This window comes from Melanotaenia boesemani, chromosome 9 (genome assembly GCF_017639745.1).
Source record: "Melanotaenia boesemani isolate fMelBoe1 chromosome 9, fMelBoe1.pri, whole genome shotgun sequence".
NCBI lineage: Eukaryota > Metazoa > Chordata > Actinopteri > Atheriniformes > Melanotaeniidae > Melanotaenia > Melanotaenia boesemani.
The window spans coordinates 10,723,727-10,743,833 of record NC_055690.1 but is presented as its reverse complement, the minus strand read 5'-3'; the positions used below and the strand labels follow the sequence as shown (position 1 = coordinate 10,743,833).

Here is a 20,107-nt window from a genome sequence, read left to right as displayed (position 1 = left end):
TACATTAAATTATCAACAATAAAACAATCAATACCAGTACAGGCTAAGGGACCTGTTAGCTCAGCTAACATAAAGCAATGACAGAATAAATGTCACTTAAAATGATGGCTGTCAGAGTTTGTGTGACAGGTGAAGGAATAAAAGATGCAGAATATCTATTGGTTCGTCTTTGAGGTGCATGATAGCGCCGGCCTGATGGCATCAAAGCAAACACGTGGTGATGATCACTGATGATGGTCTTTGCTTTCTTAATAACCTGAAGCTTCCAGAGGGATGTGAGATGCATTGAGCCTCTGAGTTAAGATAGAGGTCCGAGGTCACACAATCATATCACACTGTAGCCTTGTGTTCCTGTGTGTATGTGTGTGTAAGCTAGAGGACGGTGACCTTTCTCCTACTCTATCAAGGCAACCATGACATTCCTGCAGCCTGACGCAGCTGATACCAGTGACACTTGAACACAAAATGTGGCAGTCCATCGTAAACGCACGCTGTCTGGTCCTCCCATGAAAGGAGCACACTAAAGGCCATCAGCTGGAAACTTCCTGAGAGAAATGCCAACATAGCAGATGGAAGAGGAACAAACTAAATGAGAGAGGAGGACGTCCTACACTTTCCTTCTCAGATCTTCCTTCCTTCTGGAGCTCAGACATACAGTTAATCTGCAGCAACGTCAGCATCTAACGTTTCTGTAGTTGTGTGCGCAGAAATGTTGATGGCAGGTCTGAAGAATGTTGAAGTAACGCTAGTCATGAAGGACAAATTCACAGGTGACAGCCGAGAGTGCAGCTGATAACCTGAGAGATGAAGTTGGTGAAAGTATGAAAGGACTGTTTGAACTATGTGTGGAATCTTACTCAAACAACATGCTGGCTAACATATCATCATTGTGCACTATTTAGTGTGTGTTCAATAACCTGTCAGATATTATGTTTTAACTGAGATAAAGACATCTAAAAGCTCTCAGGTTTCATTGTTAGATTAACTTGAGCTTATTCATTTTATTGGATGAAATTCTGCCACTTGGAGTCGAAATAGCCAAATAGCCAAACTATAAAGAAACTATTTGTTCTTTTTTTTAAGTGTTGAGAAGCTGGAGATGTCTACTGTAAAACTGGTTTAGGAGATTGGGTGTCATCTTTACAAAGAATTTATTTGATTTTTGAAAGAACTCATTGTTTTATAAAATGCAGTCTTTCTCAGTAAAAACTGGAGCTATAGCAGTCGTTAGTTGTGTGTGGGTGTGTTGGTGTTATTAAATGAAGGAGCAGATGTAACGCTGTAAAAACACAATTGACAAGAATTGTGGTCACTTGTGGAGCAAAAAATGTGGTCACTGACTGAGATGACTTCTTGTATTTCATGCAGAAATCGTTGATGGAAATGCCAAGATGACCCTGGGAATGATCTGGACCATCATCCTCCGCTTCGCCATCCAGGACATCTCTGTAGAAGGTACTGCTACCTGTGGTTTCACTGGCCAATCCTAAATTCATCATTCATTACTCTTTCTTTCCCAAGCAAAGAAAAAGTCCAAATAAATTGCATAAAAACATCCTACGCTGCCAGCGAGCTGAAGACTTAAAAGGAGATTTTACACACATGCAGATGTGTGTGCTTAATGTGTGTGTGGGAAGTAGAGTGGAAGGCAAGCTGTATACACACAGTGGGGTGAGCAGCGGCAGAACGGAGCCAAGATAAAGCCGACCTAACCTACATGACTGCCATGATGATCACAGAGCAGGAAAAAAACTGCATGATGCCACGTTTTCCTGACTTCTGTTAGAGGTTCAGTATAAAGACCTAAGATAAACTTTATTGACCCAAAAGGAAATTCTATGCCACCAGCTGCTCAGTACACAATAAAACCTTCACTCAATACAGAAAAAGAATAAAATAAGAAATACAATCCACCTTCTTCCTTTTAAAGTTACCATATTAAGTTTACTATGCAGTGTGGCAAAGGCTGGAGGAGGTGACCAGCGTCTTGCCTTGAAGGTTGATTAGATTTCTTATTTTATTCTGTTTATTTATTGAGTAAAGGTTTTCCTCTGCTTATCTGGGATTGGGTCTTGGGGGCAACTCCCTAAGCAGGGAAGCCCAGACTTCCCACTTCCGAGCCACATCTGCCAGCTCATCCGGGGGGATCCCGAGTGATTCCCAGGCCAGCCAAGCGATGTAGGTCCTCCAGCATGTCCTAGGTCTTTTAAAAAGAAAGAAAGGGCAACAAAAGTGAAAGATTTCTATTGTCCTCATTTATTTAGATGAATCACTGTTTGTAGAAATGGAGGAATATGAATGACCATTGCTTTGAGTGTTGTTGCCTCAAGGACTTAGGACACAGAATTAGCTTGATATTTCCATGCAGTATTGTCCAATCCTACACTTAAAGAGACACTAAACATGAGGCCCATTTTATTATCATTTAGAGAACTTGACAATTTCTTATCATGGCTGCCACTGAGATACTTCTGGGTCATTTTACCCCAATAAAAACCTTCCTAAACATGCAAAGACTCTTAAATAAACCCCTAGATTGTTCTGGGTTATTATTAAGGTAGTGGATGGATGTTGATCACTGGCTGTACGTTTTGAAGGTTTGGATAAAGGTTATTCATGGCAGATTAACTTGCTCACTTGTGTAATTCATCTTCTGCTATATTTTAACTTTAATTGGCCTTTTCCCCACGATAATAAAATGCTTGTATTCATCAAATAATATCCTAGTTTTCAATTCACGGTGCAGTCCAGTGATTTGGGTAATAATATAATCAGAAGTCACTACAACAATCTTTTTTTTTCAATTTCACTCTAAACTAATGAAAACAGTAATGAATTATATTAGACACTGGAACATAAACATTTTTAATGAACCAGCAGAAAATTCTCATTTAACCTTCTTGTTAATCTTCAAAAAATGTGGATCCCTTTTATTAGAAAGTTTTAATGTATACAAGATGCTGCTGCCATGCACGCCCATGCTAGTTGCCACGGCAACCACTGCTTGGAGACTCCTCCCGGCTCTGATTAGTCATTTTCATTCAGGCAGAGTGGATTGTTGCTCATCGATGCCATCGGAGCAGTTTTGTTGTTTACATTTGTTTCATGTTGATTAATGCTGACTTGAACAGTTTCTACTCATTCAAAGCTGTAATGAATCTGCTGCTGCATTAAAACTGTCTCTGTTAAATTAACTCTGGTGGGTGTGGGAGCTACGCAGTAATCTGAGTCACATTTTTTTAATTCTCTCTTAGTATCTCATACTTGTCTGATGTTTCCACAAAAAGGCAGCAAACAAAAACATCCTCATATTTTCAACCCGCAGATAAATATCGAAGCTGTTTACATTCATGGAAGTAAACTGCTAATGGACTCAAAACAACTGCAGTAAACAGTTCAGGATGGCGAAGACTCGTTTCTTCCTTACTCAGACTAACAAAGAACTTTTTTCTCCTCTTCCTCGCTACAGAAACCTCTGCGAAGGAAGGTCTTCTTTTGTGGTGCCAGAGGAAGACGGCTCCCTACAAGAATGTCAATGTGCAGAACTTCCACATCAGGTAATGTACCACAAGCTTTAACTCATCTCAGTTAAGGGCCGCTGCTGTTGGATCATTTTAGCATGTTTTCAAAAGAAATCTAAAGGGAGAATTTTGTTCTCCATCTTGAGTTTGGAAAGTCTTGGAGGAGATAATATGTGATGGAATGTGTTTGTGGTTTGCTGGGGCCTTCGAGGAGCTGGCCCTCCTTCAACAGATGGAAAAATGATAAAGTGGTCCATTAATATTTAAAAAAATGTCTATACATCTTGCAGTAGTTGTTGTATATCAGTAGATACATTTTTAAATTTGTATATTTTGGTTAGAGGAGGTGATTAAGGCCAGTTGGATGGATGGATAACTATTGAAAAAATCAATTCAGAATCAATTCAAATTCAATTCTGTAGAAAGGGCGCCATCTGGTGGAGAATCTGGGTCATGATTGTGCTCAGAAGCCTCTGCTGTTTAAATGTGTGAAGGGAATATGAAGTATGGAAGCTGAGAGCGGTCGTGCTAACAGGATAATTTATCTTATTATAACAGATTATTCAAGTGCAGGGTCATGAGAGGGCTGTAGCTGTTCCTAGTCCATTACAGAACCAATACAGAGAGACAAACATTCAGTCAGACCCTCACTCATAAGATGCTTGTCTTTAGACTGTGGGATGACGCCAGGAGAGAACCCGTGCATACATGGGGACAACATGCAAACTCCACACAGGTTCCCCCCCAGGCCTACTTGTTTTTAATATATGAGACTTATAAAAAGAAAAATTAAGTATGTACGTTTATAAATTATTTTTGGATTTTATTGAGTGTGTTTGTGGTCTACTGAGAGAAGGGGTGGTTTCCAGTCTAACTGCTGCAGGAAGTAAGGAGTTAGCTCTGCAGGGCTATCAGCAGGAAGGGTGTGAGGCGGTGGGGTAGGGGGCTGTCCTTCAGCATGGACACGAGCTTCGCCGTTATCTTCATCTTTCCCAACACCTCAACTGATGGATCCAAGTGGCATCCCAGTACAGACCTGTTCTGTACTGGGATGGCACAGTATAGTCAAAGCCAGCAAAAGAGGCAAGTAGACGTCAGATGGAGAAACGTCCATCACTGATCAATACATCCGATTTTACTTCTAACAAGTCTTAAAAGGCTGAAAATGCCACGTGTCAAGTTTTACCATCACTCATTTACAGAATGACACATATACACAAAGACTGTAGCCCCTCCCATCAGCTGTCATGGGGTCTATTTTGATCAATGAAATCAGGTGTAAAACAGTAACCACTTAGTTTTAAACCTACCACAATCACCTCTTTATCTCGAGAAAATAAACTTAGTTTTCTGTAGATAATGAGAGAACTGAACCCATTTTCATGAGAAAAGGGTCTTTGTTATCGATTACAAAAAGAATAATAGTCGGGTTTGGCCTCTCTCAGCCTGTGTAATGAAGTACTACTTGGATGCAAAACATTTTTTTATTAATGTTTCACTTTGAATTAGTTTCTATATGAAGTCTTATGACTCCAGTCAAGATGAGGTCTAGAAATTCAAATGTTATTGTCTGCCTCTTCTACATAATGAGAGTTTGTTTCCCCAAACAGCTGGAAGGATGGTCTTGCCTTCAACGCCCTGATCCACAGGCACAGACCGGATCTCATCGACTACGACAGCCTCAGAAAGGTGAACAGATTCATTCATCAGATCCAGTCCCGACCTAAATAATTTAAAGTTCATTTAAAATTAATTGGTGTGTTTACTGTCCTCTGCTGTTTAGGATGACCCTGTAACTAATCTGAACAACGCCTTTGAAGTGGCTGAGAAGCACCTGGACATCCCCAAGATGTTGGATGCTGAAGGTGGGGTGAAACTTGCCATCAGTTATTTGTTTTGTACTTGCAGTTATCTAAAATACTACATTTACTTGCACATAAAGTGATAGTTCCTCATGATGTTGGTGAGATGTTTCTGTGATCTCTGTAAACAATGAACAAAATTATTTTATCTGATTTAAAATGTTGGATTTTACATGATTTCTTTTTTTGTAGCAAAGTTCTTGTGTGTAAAAGACCCGCCGTTGTTATGCATGTGACTGTAAGCAGTCCTTTGGCCTGGAACATGAGTACAATAACATGAGTACAGTAACATGAGTACAGTGTAGTTTGACATGCTGTGATGTGCATGTGAATGAGACCACTGATCAAAATGTGGTTGCACCTCTTGGTTTGTATGTGTTGTAACTGTTTGCATGTTTTCATCTGTTTTTTTGCATTTAAAATAATCATAATCTGTTATTTAAAACTTTTTCAGCTTTGATGTATGTTAATGTAAAATTGAAATGTTCCCATTTGCTGGATCTGTATTTGCTTGTGTTTGTCTGTCTGGCTGTTTCATGTGTGTTTGTGTTGAGCTTCCTCCATATACATCCTCTGTCCTGCCTGTGTGTGTGTCTTCATAACCTCGGTTTCCCCCCTCGTAGACATTGTGAACACTGCTCGTCCAGATGAGAAAGCCATAATGACTTATGTGTCCAGTTTCTACCATGCGTTCTCTGGAGCACAGAAGGTACCTTCTGACCTGATGTTTGACATCCTGTTACTAACAAGGTGCTGCTTCCTGTCCAGCATGGCTTCACACTGTCTGCAGCGCTGCAGCTCAACAAGAACACTGGTCTGGTTGGGACACAAACACACACATGCGCTAGTAAACACATGATGTGAAAATAAAACTCTGGAGACTACATCTGTATCATCAGATGGTGTCTGTGCAGTAAACATAAATTGTATTTGTCTTTTGTACAAAATGTCACAAAATAAATAAATAAAATTGTGCCATTATTGTTAGATTTTGGCCCACGAATCGGTCACTTCCTTTATATTGAAAAAACTGTGCTTACAAAGAAGTGTACCCGCCCCTGTTAGAAGGTGGATTTCCTCCTTTTCAAAGCAGTGTTTTTCAAACTTTTTTGGCTCTGTTGTGGGCTGCTCTTTCATATTTTTAACCATGAACACAGACTATTAGCACAAATTTGACTCTGCGATAAAAACTAGACTCATACTTGAAAATTAAAACTCTTTAAAGGGCAGAATTATAATTAACACATCATGCCAGATATAGAAACATAATTTTGCTGCTATGCTGGTTTTTCCTTTCGTTTATTTAAATGTTTATGAATTATAACTCGATGAGTTATCTTTCCAGTAAAGTATTTTTTTATGGAATAATTTTTTTTATCTATTTGATTACATTGTATATCAGATGAAAAATCAGGAGAGTGCTCAACACTTTTTATTTAAAATAGACCAGAATAAGACTTTTTATGCTGATCACAAGGAAATTTACATTTTTACGTCACCCTGTGCAGAAAAAAGTGTAGAAAATAGACAACAATAACAGCTAAAATGTTTGTTGCGGAGGTGGTGAACACAGCTTTTCTCATTGCGCTACAGTTCATGTGTGTGTTTGGGTCCCAACCTTGAACCTGCAGCTCCGGTTGTTCTGACCTGTGTTCCAGAGGACCCCTCTGGTCCCGTCCTGGTGATAGGAAGAAGTTGAGGCTGTGGATTTCACTTCAGCCAGTTGCTCTTGCTCTCAGATGCCGCTGTGAGCAGGAACCATTTAGCTTTGGGTTTTCAGCTTTGGCTTCACTCTTTCAGTTTACTTCTCTTTCTCTGCCTGTCTCTGTTCTGCTGGGTGATGTGTAGACATCGTGGGTACTCTGAGGCCAGATGAGAAGGCCATAATGACCTATGTATCCTGCTTCTATCACGCCTTCTCTGGCGCACAGAAGGTGAGCTCCTCACTCTTCAGACTCACATTAATTTATGAGTACAGCAAAGAAAAACCCTAAAATCACAGCAGTTTCCATCAGATGTGATGAAGTTTTATTACAGACAATCAACTAAATATCAGCCACTATCAGAAAATTAATCTACTGGAATTCTTATTTCTTACTGGACTGAACTTAAGTGACAGTTTCAGTTTCATGGCCATGGCTGGGCTTATTAATGGAACCGTGATGGAAACTGCAGCCAACACTTTTTAATTCTTCTGTTTCTGGTCTTTGACCATCACCTGCATTTCCTTTAAAAGTGATTTACAATCTGGTCTGAATTTCAGTTTCCTTTTTTATCTTGCTGCTTTTTGCAGCTTTTTTGGCTTCAGATTTCTACCTGAAGTTTCCGTCTTGTAATACTGTAGACATTGTGCAGACCAGTTTGGCTTTATTACTGTGGGAAATGCTGGTTGATATCTTTTGAGTTTCTTTTCAGCTATTAACACTTCTCAAACTTAAATGTTTTTTTTTGTCTGGTGAATTTATCTGGTGAATTTCATTGATTACATTTGTCTTGTAAGTGTAGTGAGAGAGAGTGGTTTGTGCAGTTTATGATATTTAATTAGCTTGTCAAAGTCTCTACTTTTTTTTTCTTATATATATTTCAGTGGTTCAGTAGGGCAATGTCCTAGGCAGACGCACTGATGTGGACTGCAGCGCATCATGAACCTGTAACTAGGTGTTTGGACTGGTTCTCAGGTTTTGAAGGGCGATGCATGGAGTTTTAAACTGTTTTAAAACAGACAGATTTTTGGCACATTGAACTAACCATCAGCAGCATGTTTTTATTAGTCAAATTAAGCTCCATTGTGAATCTGTGCACATTTTTAAATTTTGTGTGCCTAAACCTTTTAAGATGATAATTATTCACTGCCTGTGTGTGGAGTGTGTTCGCACAAGTTTGAAAAGTAAAATTTGATAAATTCAGGAGCTGAGATACTAAAAAGCAGCGTTCACACATTACTGTGTTTAGAGACCGTTATGATTAGGCTTTGAGTATGCAGAGTAGACACTCTCCTGTCACTGTGAGCGCTACTCATCAGACTGTTTCATGATAGGCCGAGACAGCCGCAAATCGAATCTGCAAAGTGCTGGCTGTCAACCAGGAGAACGAGCAGATGATGGAGGACTACGAGAAACTGGCGAGTGATGTGAGTATAAAGCATGTTTGCACCTGCTGTGTTTTTTTTGTTGTCTTTAAATTCCCCTGGCCTCATCTTCCTTTTTGCCCGCAGCTGCTGGAGTGGATCCGTCGGACAATCCCCTGGCTGGAGAACCGAACCCAAGAGAAAACTGTAAATGATATGCAGGCAAAACAGGAGGACTTCAGAGACTACCGTACAGTGCACAAACCACCCAAGGTTGAGAAAATGTCTGCAATCCTTTCTGCACAGCAAAATCCAACAATGGCTTTACATTTAGCTAAATGAATTTTGAGCAGTTCACCTTCAGCTTGTGTTGGATCTGTATCCTGATGATGTTTTCTCTGCTGAATCTGGTCAGGTCCAAGAGAAATGTCAGCTGGAGATCAGCTTCAATACTCTGCAGACTAAACTGAGACTCAGCAACAGACCTGCCTTTATGCCATCAGAAGGACGCATGGTTTCTGTAAGTGGGCAAATAGTTTCTGTGAGAGTTTACAGTTCAGATTTATTATCCCAAGTAAATCTCTGTGCTATCAGAGAACCAGGATTTGGAATATCTGAGATGTTCTGGTTCGGTCTCAGTTAATTTCTTTTATACATGGCAGAATACTCAACATCAAGTGAAGGACATCCATCAGTAATTGCTGCTTTTGGGTTTCAGGATATCAACGGAGCGTGGCACACTCTGGAGGGAGCAGAAAAAGGCTACGAGGAGTGGATCCTCAGTGAGATCAGACGTCTGGAGAGACTTGAACATCTGGCTGAGAAGTTCCACCAGAAAGCTGCAATCCATGAATCCTGGACTGATGGTGTGTTCAAAGACTATCAGAAAACAAGACAATCCAATAGCTGCATTCTGTATTTTTGCCAGTCTGGTTGTTTTATCCCATCTTTTCTAATGGGACCACTTGAAACAAGTTGTGTATCTTCTTAACATTCTCACCCTAAACTGGAAAAAGTAACTTAAAGTCTCAGCAGCACGCTGACAACGCTGATATTTCTTAGTAAATCTGATTTTTTTGCAGTTGTGTTCAGCTTTAAATCGTGTAGTTGGTTTAGTGAGTTTTCTGTATGTGTGCAGGTAAGGAGGCCATGCTGACCCAGAAAGACTATGAGACCTCCACTCTATCAGAAGTGAAGGCGTTGCTACGGAAACATGAGGCCTTTGAGAGTGACCTGGCTGCCCATCAAGACCGAGTGGAGCAAATCGCCGCCATCGCACAGGAACTCAAGTAAGGAGGGAGGGAGAAGAGTGAGGGCAGCTCTGCAACTGATGGATCACAGAGGAAATGAGGCATTAACTCATGATGACATTTGAGATCAGAGGAATCACAGGTTTTGCTCTTTTTGTCAGTGAACTGGACTACTACGACTCTGCCAGCGTCAACACTCGCTGTCAGAAGATCTGTGATCAGTGGGACGTCCTAGGAGCCCTCACCCATAGCCGCAAAGAGTCACTGGAGGTATGAATCCGTCTTTTATTTATCATTCATTCATTCATTCAGCTGTGAAGTTGATTCAGTTTGTCATCTGCCCGCACTGATCTGTTATGGCTGCATCTAAAAATTAATTATAATAAACCTCCCTCTTGTTTTGATTGACTTGTTAACAGAGGACAGAAAAGCAGCTGGAGTCGATAGATGAGCTCTACCTGGAGTACGCCAAGAGAGCGGCGCCTTTCAACAACTGGATGGAGGGAGCGATGGAGGACCTGCAAGACATGTTTATTGTTCACAATATTGAAGAGATCCAGGTAACTTGACACAGTGCTGCCTGCAGGACGTTTCTCTAGACAAAGCAAGTTTCTAAACCTGACCCAGTTCTTTGTAATTAAACGAGTTTGACGGTGGAGCCGCCTCTTTACTGGAGGATTAAGATTATTTATTATTATTTAGGTGATTTACATGACATTAGAAACAACTAAACGTCTTAGGCCAAAACTGAGCTCAAGGCAAGCTCAAGTCGCTGGCCTTGAGCTCGTAACTTTATGACAAAGTCTGTGCAGTGATTTTGGCTTTACTGACAGTTACGATGATCTCCCAGAAAGAAAGTTAGAAGTGTTCGTGGGTACTGGAACACATTAAACATATTTAACTCAGTTTATAAACAGTGTTTACAGCTTTGGTTACAGAATAGAACAGAATAAAATAGGCTTTATTGTCATAATACAGCTGCAAGTGCCACTAAATGGGCGTTTCACTTGGCTGCTGTGCAAAATAAGGTGTAAAACACACATTAAATAGAATAAAATGAGAGGTATATAAAAGAAAGTACTGCGCAAACTATGCAACAGACATCATGTTTGAACTCTGGTTGAGCACCAGCACTTTTAAACATCTGTCTGTTGAATTCTCCATGAAACGTTGGACTATAGTAAGTCTGCATATTTTACACATTTCTACTTCCCTAACAAGCTGCCCCCTGCTGAAAACTGTGCTCTTGTGTGTTTTCTTGCATGTACAGTTGGTATATTGTATACCCCTGAATGCAGCACAAGTTGTCCTCTATTTCCAAGCAATAACAAACTGTGAAATACAATTAAAATGACGCAGAAAACAACTTTACTTTTGGTCCACATGCTTGTGATCTCAATGATGTAACGTGCAGCACTGATCATATAAACAGTTGATTTCACGAGGACCTTCAAACTGCTGACAGACTGATGACGTTGAGACACCAATTTGCTGGAAAAACAAGTCAGATTTTGTGATTTGTGGAGAAAAAAAACATTTCCCTGCACTTTGGTCCTTGCAAGAGGGATGTTCAGACAACAGAACCTCTGTTAGAAGAGATATTTTACAATGACGTATTGACACGGCCCTGCAGCGGCGCCCTGCAGCGGCGCCCTACACCGCAAAAAATAAACCAATTCTTTAAAATGTAGACCAGCACCACCAGCGGATTTAAGCTGGTCAAAAAAAAGAAGTTCAGGTACTGAAAATTGTATTCATGTGGAGAAAATGGAATCAAACCTTTCCCTTTTTTTTCTTCAATTAGGGTTTGATCACCGCCCATGAGCAGTTCAAATCCACGCTGCCGGAGGCCAACAAAGAGCGGGAGGCCATCCAGGCCATCCAGTCTGAGGTGCTGAAGATCGCCCAGAGCAACGGCATCAAGCTGAGCGGAGCAAACCCCTACACCACAATCACACCCAAGAGCATCGACAGCAAATGGGAAAAGGTGAGCTGCTTCTTTTACATTCTGGATGAACACTGTGGAAAGGGTTAATCCTGCAGAACTGATGGAAATAATGGCATTGTGAACTCTGATGAGAGATGAGTGAATTCATTCCCTTTTCCCTCCATCTGGCTTCCAACACACCTCATTTTTAAATATTGAGTTGTTTCACAGCACTGATGGTAAATGTTTACCTCTTACTGTGACTGTTTTTACTTCATTACACATGTTCTGCAGTGAGAACTTAACAATAAGTTCTATAATAAACTTCTAGTTTCTCAAAACATTAACTCGGGTGAGCCCATCATGACACACGTCTGAATTTGTTCTTCCCAAATGTTTGTGTTTTGGTAAAACGTGCACATTGTGTTGGTGTAGCCATGTTTCTGCTTCAGCTGTGTTTGTGAATCGGCTTGCAGGCGATGGCCATGGTGCCGCAGCGTGACCACGCCCTGCAGGAGGAGCTGAACAAGCAGAACTCCAACGACAGTTTGAGAGCCACATTCGCCAGTCAGGCCAACGTGGTCGGTGCCTACATACAGGCTAAAATGGAGGTAACTGAAAATCTCATGCAGTGAGTCCTTTTGTTTAGGACTGTGCTGAAGCTTTACCCAGCTGTGTGCAGTTTGTCACAGTTTTCAGATCTTCTCTGAGTTCAAAGAGAAAATATTCAACAGGGTTTAGCAGATGATTCCCCCACAGTTTGCGCTTCACATTTCTACTTTTGCCAAATGTATTTCTTTATAGTTTTTAGATTAAATCTTGGCCGTTCTGGGGGCAGACAGTAATGACCGTAAATATCCTTTTGGCTGGAATAGTTTCCCTTTGTTTTGGGGTTCAACAATCAGGGGATAAATATGACTCTAGGTTGTCTAATTTGAACCCAAGCGCAGTGAAGAAGGTGATGAGAAGAGTTTATATCACTGGAAGTGTAAACCAGGATACAGGCGATCAGAGGTGGGAAGGGGAGAGTGACATGATGTCTGTGATATCTGTGCAGCAGCTTCCTCTAAATGCTAAAGGTGTAGCTACACGTTCTAGCGTCAGCTGTTCAGTGTTGAAGCAAGCCAAGGATGGTTTTTCTATGATTAGTGCAACAATACATTGGACTGAAGTTCTCTTGTGATATAGTTTCATCTTCCATTACACATAAAGTAATCTTATACACAGGCAGTCATGGTTGTATAAACGTGTGCCGTGTCACCTTCAGACTTTCCATTTGTTCAGACACCTGGATAGTAAATGCTTGTCTGTGTTTGCAGGAAATTGGCAGGATATCCATCGAGATGAACGGCACTCTGGAGGACCAGCTGACCAACCTGAAGGACTACCAGAAGAGCATCATGTCATACATGCCTGAAATCAACAAGCTGGAGAGTTACCATCAGCACATCCAAGAGGCCCTCATCTTTGACAACCAGTACACCTCCTACACGATGGAGGTAACAAACATCTAAACCTTCATGAATGAATTTTCAGTCCATCCTGGTGTTTCCACTGCACAGCAGCAAAGTTTCAAGAGCAGTAAAGTTCTCATAAAAATGACAACATCTCTACCTACACGAGCTGTAGGACAGATGATAGTGACTAAATGCAAACTGACAGGTATAAGTGTTGCACCATATTGAGAGAATGTAAAATAGTGAGCATCACGCACCCCCTCTTTGTCCTCCCTCCCTGTAGCACCTCCGTGTGGGGTGGGAACAGCTGCTGACCACCATTGCCAGAACCATCAACGAGGTTGAGAACCAGATCCTGACACGTGATGCAAAGGGCATCAGCCAGGAGCAGCTCTACGAGTACCGCGCCTCCTTCAACCACTTCGATAAGGTCAGACGTCCAAGCTTGTTTATCCGACTCTTTTGTTGTCAAGTTGCTGTTTTTTATGCATTTACTCTTATGAAGAGCTCAGATTTATTTTATGTTGATATAAAATGTATAAGAAGGATTTTAGAGTCATTGTGATTTTTTTGAACTAGAATTATCTCAACATTTACACTCATGCTGAGCAGCATACTGCACCTTATTAGAGCTGATTGTAAGAGACATCCCTCTTTTCCATTAGGGATTCAGCCTTTTCTGTATTAATGTGTAATATAACTGAATGTTCAGAGCTGCAGCGGGGGTGAGAGAGGAGCCAGATGTGTGAGTACCCATCCTGATGTTTCTCACATGGCTGGTTTCTGCACGGGAGGTGTTTCTTTAGTTTGGGTGTTAACGGTGCAGAAAAGCAGGAGCCTGTCATCATGTGCAGGCACTGTTGGTTTTTATTTGAGTTGAGAAGATGGCGAGTGTGGAAATGATGCAGGAAACAGACAGTTTTGATTTAAAGATGATGAGTTCAGTTTAATACGATAGTTTTGTTTTGAATCTGCATGAGTGATGTAAAATGAAAACAAGTTATTATAGTGGTTGCTGGTAGAGGGTTTTAGTGATATTTATTGGTCAAAATATTGAAGAATTGGGGGAAAAAAGATCTTAGTTTTCTGGTAAAGGAACCCTCACTGCTCTTTTAGCTCTATTTCTCCCACATCTTATCGTCATTAGGATATAATCCTAAAATGAAAACCTATAAAACAGTTTTTACTTCAAACCTATTTTTTCTTAATTCATTGATTTATTCTCAGATAATATCCAAGTTTTTTTCTCACAAAAATTAATTTTAATCTCTGAAATGTTGAGGGTTGTTTTTTTTAGGGAAAGCATTTTTCATGTTATTAATGTGAGAATTTTCTGTGCACACGTCTACGCAGTCTGCGACATTGTGCTTGAAACTGTTTCTTCATTGGCTGTAAAAAGCTAAATGTTTTTTTGTTGTTAAACCTTATCTGGAACTTCGTGAAGATGATGAAAGCAGCATCATCATTTACCATCTCCCACGGCTGTGTGTTCTTCACTGTGGTGGTTCATAAACACTCATTCATCCAGCTGTGCTCACTCATAAGTCTGTCACGTCGGTGTGTGTGGGTACACAGCACATCTTTTGTCTGTTCGCAGCAGAAATGTGGATTTTAAGCCTGACTTAAAGACGGAACGGAGTGCAGCGTTCGGATTCAGTCCGACTATAATCATTTTAAGCTAGAAGTCTTTTTTTTTTTGTTTTATGCACATTCATATATGTTTCTCCTACACATGTATGTGTTATTCATGGGTCAATCATGACTGCCTGCCTCCAGAGTTGTGTGTGTTGACATTGTCTAAACATCCATGAATGTTTGTCTGTCCCTCCACCCATTCCCTCATCCTCCCCCTGCATGCTGTGGATCGCATGGTCACCCTCCACCACCACCCTGTGTTGTGATGCGTTCATCCTCATTGGGTGTTTGGCCGCCCTCAGGACCACAGCGGGGCCCTGATGGCTGAGGAGTTCAAGGCCTGTTTGATCAGTCTGGGCTACGATGTGGAGAACGACAAGCAGGTAGGAGCTCCGGGACCAGACGGAGGGAGAGCTGCTGCCTGTCAGGTCTCTGATCAGGAGAGCAGAGATCACTGCCGGCCACTGACTCAGCTGTTATGTTAGCTTTTTAAATAGATGGTGTATCCTAACAAACTGCTGCAAAGTCAGACATTTAACTCATGGACATATTTTTCCTGACTTGGTAATTGTAACTGATTTATTTTTTCCCATTGAGAGAAGGAAGTAGTTAATTGATTTAGTAGTTTAATTTATCCAGGAGCGCACCTGAAAACTGCACACAGAATGCTGTGTAAAATGGATTTTTCCTGACATAAAAAAACTGTATTTACACACACATTTAAGCTCATACTTTCACCCAAATTGAAGTGAATGACAGTCGGTCAGTGATCTCTGGACAGTCCTGCTCAGAGCCTCCTGATGAGCTGAGACGGGATTCGGTCCGTCAGCATGGACAGTTGACAGTTGCTGCGTCCCTGTTTGTCCACCGGGAGTCTCTGTTGTTTTGTGCTGCTTCAGCTCCGTGGGGGCTCCCTCTGAGTGGACCTCTCGTCTGTCTACCTGTCAGGCTTACGACCTAGTGGGACTTTCTCTGTTAACTGTCTGTGCTTTTTTATCTTTTCACCACCCCAAACACTCTCACTCTTTCTCCATCTTTTTATATGTACGCCATCATTCTTTCTCTCCTTCATATTTCATCCTCTCTGGCTCTACATCTGTGATCTCGCCTCCCTCCGGCGTTTTCTTTGCTGTGGCGGCCTGCAGAAGCGATCGGGACAGATGGTCTCAGATGATTTCCGGGCTCTACTCATTGCTACAGGAAACAGCCTGGTACTGATGCTGGTGTGATGCTCTCCGGGTGTCTGCAGGTCCAGCACATTCAGTTTAGTTAGCTGGAGTTTGAAGCCTTAAATGTCCTTTTATGATGCAACTGGTTTTTCTTCCTTTGAGCTTTGATCCAGATCATTCATCCTGTTTTTATTTTACATTGATTTCTTTTAAACCTTTTTATGCCGAGTAGAAAAATTCAGCTTTTTGTCAAATAGAAGATCAAGCTTGAAGAAGATAATTGGTATAAAAAAAACATCAGTCTTGTTTGTAGTTTTTATTAATGTATTAACTCTGTCATGTGACTTGACACCTGCAGACACCCTGACCTCGATTTAAGATCCTCTCTCTGCTTTCTTAATGTTTGTTTTGTCTTTACCTCCCTTCATGACTCTAGTGAACTAAAAATGTTTAATGTAGAACCTCTGAAGTGTTTTTGTCCTTGGTCCCCTCATCTATTATTGTCTTTCTTTTATATTAACCAGTGGTCCTGCAGAGTGTGTGTGTGTGTGTGTGTGTGTGTGTGTGTGTGTAAAGTGCATCTGTCAAAGTGTGAAATATAAAACCTCAGGACTTCAATCTATTTAATGCTGGTCCTGATGTTTTACTCTTTAATAACAGCATGTCGTGTTTTCTGTGTCTGATTACAAAGTGACGTCTTTCCCAGGTTAACCAGTTGTTTCTTGGTTGCCAGGGCGATGGTGAATTTGCTCGCATCATGGGCATCGTGGATCCCAACGGCAGCGGTGCCGTCACCTTCCAGGCCTTCATTGACTTCATGTCCTCAGAAACAACTGACACGGACACCGCAGACCAGGTCATCGCCTCCTTCAAGATCCTGGCTGCAGATAAGGTGTGTATGTGTGAGCGTGTGCAAACACAGTTAAAATAGGTTGGAAAGTTTCTGAGTTTACTTTAAACCTTTTTTTCCTTAATTGTAGAAACAAAAAGAAGCAGAAGAATTTTTATATTAAAGCAATAAAATTCTTGCTGTGAGGAGCTGGTGTTGACACCAGGGCACTCGCTTGTTTCTGTTTATTGCCGCGTTGTTTCCAGCTGTTATACCATAACTTGTCTTTATGTAGCATTTTGAAAAGTTACATTTTTTGTTTTTTAAACCTGAGTCACTGGTAGAGCACGTTGACTCCACATTTAAAAACATTGTCACGATGCCAGCCTCGAAGGGCAATTTCCACCAGGTGCATGTGCGCCGCAGCCTCCACAGCTATTCAGCTACGCCATGGTGTCATTTGCTAACTAAAAGCCCCCATGCAGATTTGCTGAACTATGTAAACATTACATCATTAATTGGTCTGGTGGTCACAGTGGGTTTTTATTTTTCCATCATGGACAACGACACGTTTATCCTGGAAGTATAGAATCACAAGATTCTTCTGTGATTTCAAGATCCAGCTAGGCAGACTGCACTCACGGGTGCTCCACATCTGGCACGCTCCCGGTGTGGATTGAAACTTCTGCGGAGGTCGGAATGAAACTGCTGCGCTGCCAGAATGCGGTGCACACGCACCCGGTGGAGATTGGGGGTCACAAAGCTGCAGAAACATTGTGCAAACCTTTTACAATACGTCATGACTTCATGATGGCTGCTTCTGCTTGTGCGTTGGGTCTGTGTGGGAATAAAACTGCGTTAACTGGATCAGTTGGGATGGTCTGCATGCACCGCAACCGCTAACCCTAAATCCTAACCCCTAACCTACTGCAACAGCTAACAGATTACAGCCCATAACATCCAGAATTGTGTGGACTGTGCAACCCCTAACCCTAATTGCATTTTATTTTTTAAAGAAATGCACCAGTTGTCAAACATGGTTAACTGGACCGAGCATAAATTTTAATATCTGACTGCAACTGGATTCTGGTATCTATATAAAATATTAAAAACAGCCCAGTGATTGTTCACTGTCTGCTCCCTCTATTTCCATCAGAACTTCATCACACCGGATGAGCTGAGGAGAGAGCTCCCACCTGACCAGGCGGAGTACTGCATCGCTCGTATGGCGCCCTACGCGGGGCCTGACGCTGTCCCTGGAGCCCTTGACTACATGTCCTTCTCCACTGCTCTGTACGGAGAGAGCGACCTGTAGAGGAGGCAAGAAGAGGAGGAGGGAGGGAGGGAGGGGAGGAAGAGGGGAGGGAGGCAGAGGAGGCGCCAGGAATGGAGCATTTGAAAAGTGTGTGCAGTGTTGTGAGGTGCCCCTGCGAGTGCCGGTTTAGAAACCGTCAGAATATTTGAAGCCTCTGAGCTGGATGATTGAACTGTAGTTGGGTTTGAGCCCAGACATGTAAAGGTTCAAACGAACAGGCACCTCCAGGGGCAGCTGTGGGACACTTGCTCTCTAATATCGGTCCTTAGCTTCACCCTCTCTGCCTTTTTTTGGGATCAAATATGGGGAGGGGACGGGGTGGGGGGGTTGGGCACAAGCTAATCTGATACTTATGCTAATTTTTGTTTATTTTATTATGGTTTTCTCTTGCCAGATGGGTTCAGGGCGTTGGGGCTGGGAGGGCTTGAAGTGGGGATTGGCAAGGTTTGTGTATTAGATCCTAGAGAGATATATGCTGCGGGTCAGGGATGGGAGGGGAGGGGTACCCAGCAAGAAATAAAATGACATATTTACCCATTATCCCATAAGGTGCCCTGTCTAACCTCAGCTCTTACCTTCCTCCCATCTTTCTTTCTTTTTTGTTTTGTTTTATTTTCTGGAGCAGTTGGGTGGGTGTTGGGTTGGGGAGGCTCAGCGCTGTACATACTTTTTTTTTTCAGTGCAAGGGAACGCCACACAGTACCGTTCATTAAAAGTAACCAATCAAAGGCTTTCCAGCAAGTCAGATAGTGATGTTTATTAAAAACCAGATGAAAAGAGACAGTGATGGCGACACGCAGAGCAGTTTCACCAGTGGGCAGGTTTGAACTTCCAGATGTTTTTCTTATTAATGGAGAACACTTGTGGACATGTTGAAGCTGAAGTTGAAGCTTCTCCTGTATAAATCCAGTGACAGACAGCTGCAGATAATCCACATCTTTGCTTCTGTAAAACTGTTCTTTGTTTCATTCATATAAAATATAAAACTTTCAGAGCTAGTCAATTTTATAAACCAGAAATTTTGCTTATAGAATTATATACCGGTGTATGGAAGCATTTAATTGGCTGAATAAAGGTCTCACTGGGTTTTTATCTTGGGTTTTTACAGTAACCAAACTGTGGGAGCTCCCCAGGTAACTTCTGGAAGTAATGAAATAATTAAGTGGCTATTGTGCTGGCAGCCCTATCCCTCTCTTTTTACTCCCTCCTCCATCCCTCCATCCCCTCATCTGTCTCTCAAGAAGGGAATAAAAATTTACTGCAAGGAAGAAAAGGAGGGGAAGAATTGGGGAGTTTTTACATAGACATTCCATTATGTGAAAATGAAAGGAAATTATGTAAAAAGAAAAAAAAATAGAAACTATGCAATCATGATGTGATCAATTGAGTTCTAGAGAAAGTTGAGGAAATCTATCAGGCTCTTTCTGAGAAGGTTTCCTGTCCAAATTAAATGGTGAATAAGTGATTTCCTCTGTTGGCTGATGGGAGAGGAGGGGGCGGCAGAGTGGAGGGGCTGGCGGACAGGGAGGGAAGTGAGAAGAAAAGACTTGGACCAAAAGCTTCTTTCTTTTTTGTTTTTTTTTTTTCTTCCTGGTCAGGATGAAGAGAAATGAACTCCAGAATTGTGATTTTCCTTTTTTTGTACTCTTTAATATCAAACCTTACCTGCTGTACTGGAAACTGCAACGCCTTCTGTCTCTAATAAGTGAGTTTCACAAAGCACACATAAAGTTTCCTTACAAAATACCTCCAGTTGTCTTCATGTGGTTCTTTCTTCTGTTTGTTTTAAAATCATCTGCCTGACTGAAAGAGTTTAATTGGAAAGACTTGGCCACTTTATTAGGTATACTCATTCAATTTCTTATCACAAATGGCTAATCAGCCAATCGCATGGCAGCGACTCGATTCATGTAGACAGGGTCAAGAAGTTCAAACTGAGCATCAGAATTAAGGCAGTTCTGAAAGAAAAACATTTAGATTGGATGATGAGTCGATTTAAATCTTTGTCTCTAATTTATTTCCCTTTTTGAATAGTTTTATGATTTATATCTCATGTCTCTGAATCAAATAAACAC

At 41.5% G+C, this 20,107-nt stretch overlaps 1 protein-coding gene across 7 annotated transcripts in view; it reads left to right on the top strand.

The window, feature by feature from the left end:
* Positions 1-19,778, top strand: part of actn4 (actinin, alpha 4) — a 51,763-nt gene extending 31,985 nt beyond the window's left edge. Inside the window, exons 4-23 of one of the 7 annotated variants that reach the window (XM_041994067.1) lie at positions 1,369-1,455; positions 3,470-3,557; positions 5,132-5,210; positions 5,305-5,386; positions 7,232-7,317; positions 8,421-8,513; positions 8,598-8,723; positions 8,866-8,970; positions 9,169-9,316; positions 9,589-9,739; positions 9,862-9,970; positions 10,120-10,260; positions 11,505-11,687; positions 12,104-12,238; positions 12,947-13,126; positions 13,368-13,514; positions 15,022-15,102; positions 15,865-15,930; positions 16,622-16,780; positions 17,874-19,778. In XM_041994067.1, coding sequence (XP_041850001.1) covers positions 1,369-1,455; positions 3,470-3,557; positions 5,132-5,210; positions 5,305-5,386; positions 7,232-7,317; positions 8,421-8,513; positions 8,598-8,723; positions 8,866-8,970; positions 9,169-9,316; positions 9,589-9,739; positions 9,862-9,970; positions 10,120-10,260; positions 11,505-11,687; positions 12,104-12,238; positions 12,947-13,126; positions 13,368-13,514; positions 15,022-15,102; positions 15,865-15,930; positions 16,622-16,780; positions 17,874-18,032 — 2,405 coding nt within the window. In that variant the 3' untranslated portion in view covers positions 18,033-19,778. The other 6 variants (XM_041994068.1, XM_041994065.1, XM_041994064.1 and 3 more) reach the window with 6 other exon arrangements.
* Positions 19,779-20,107: the final 329 nt, after the last annotated feature.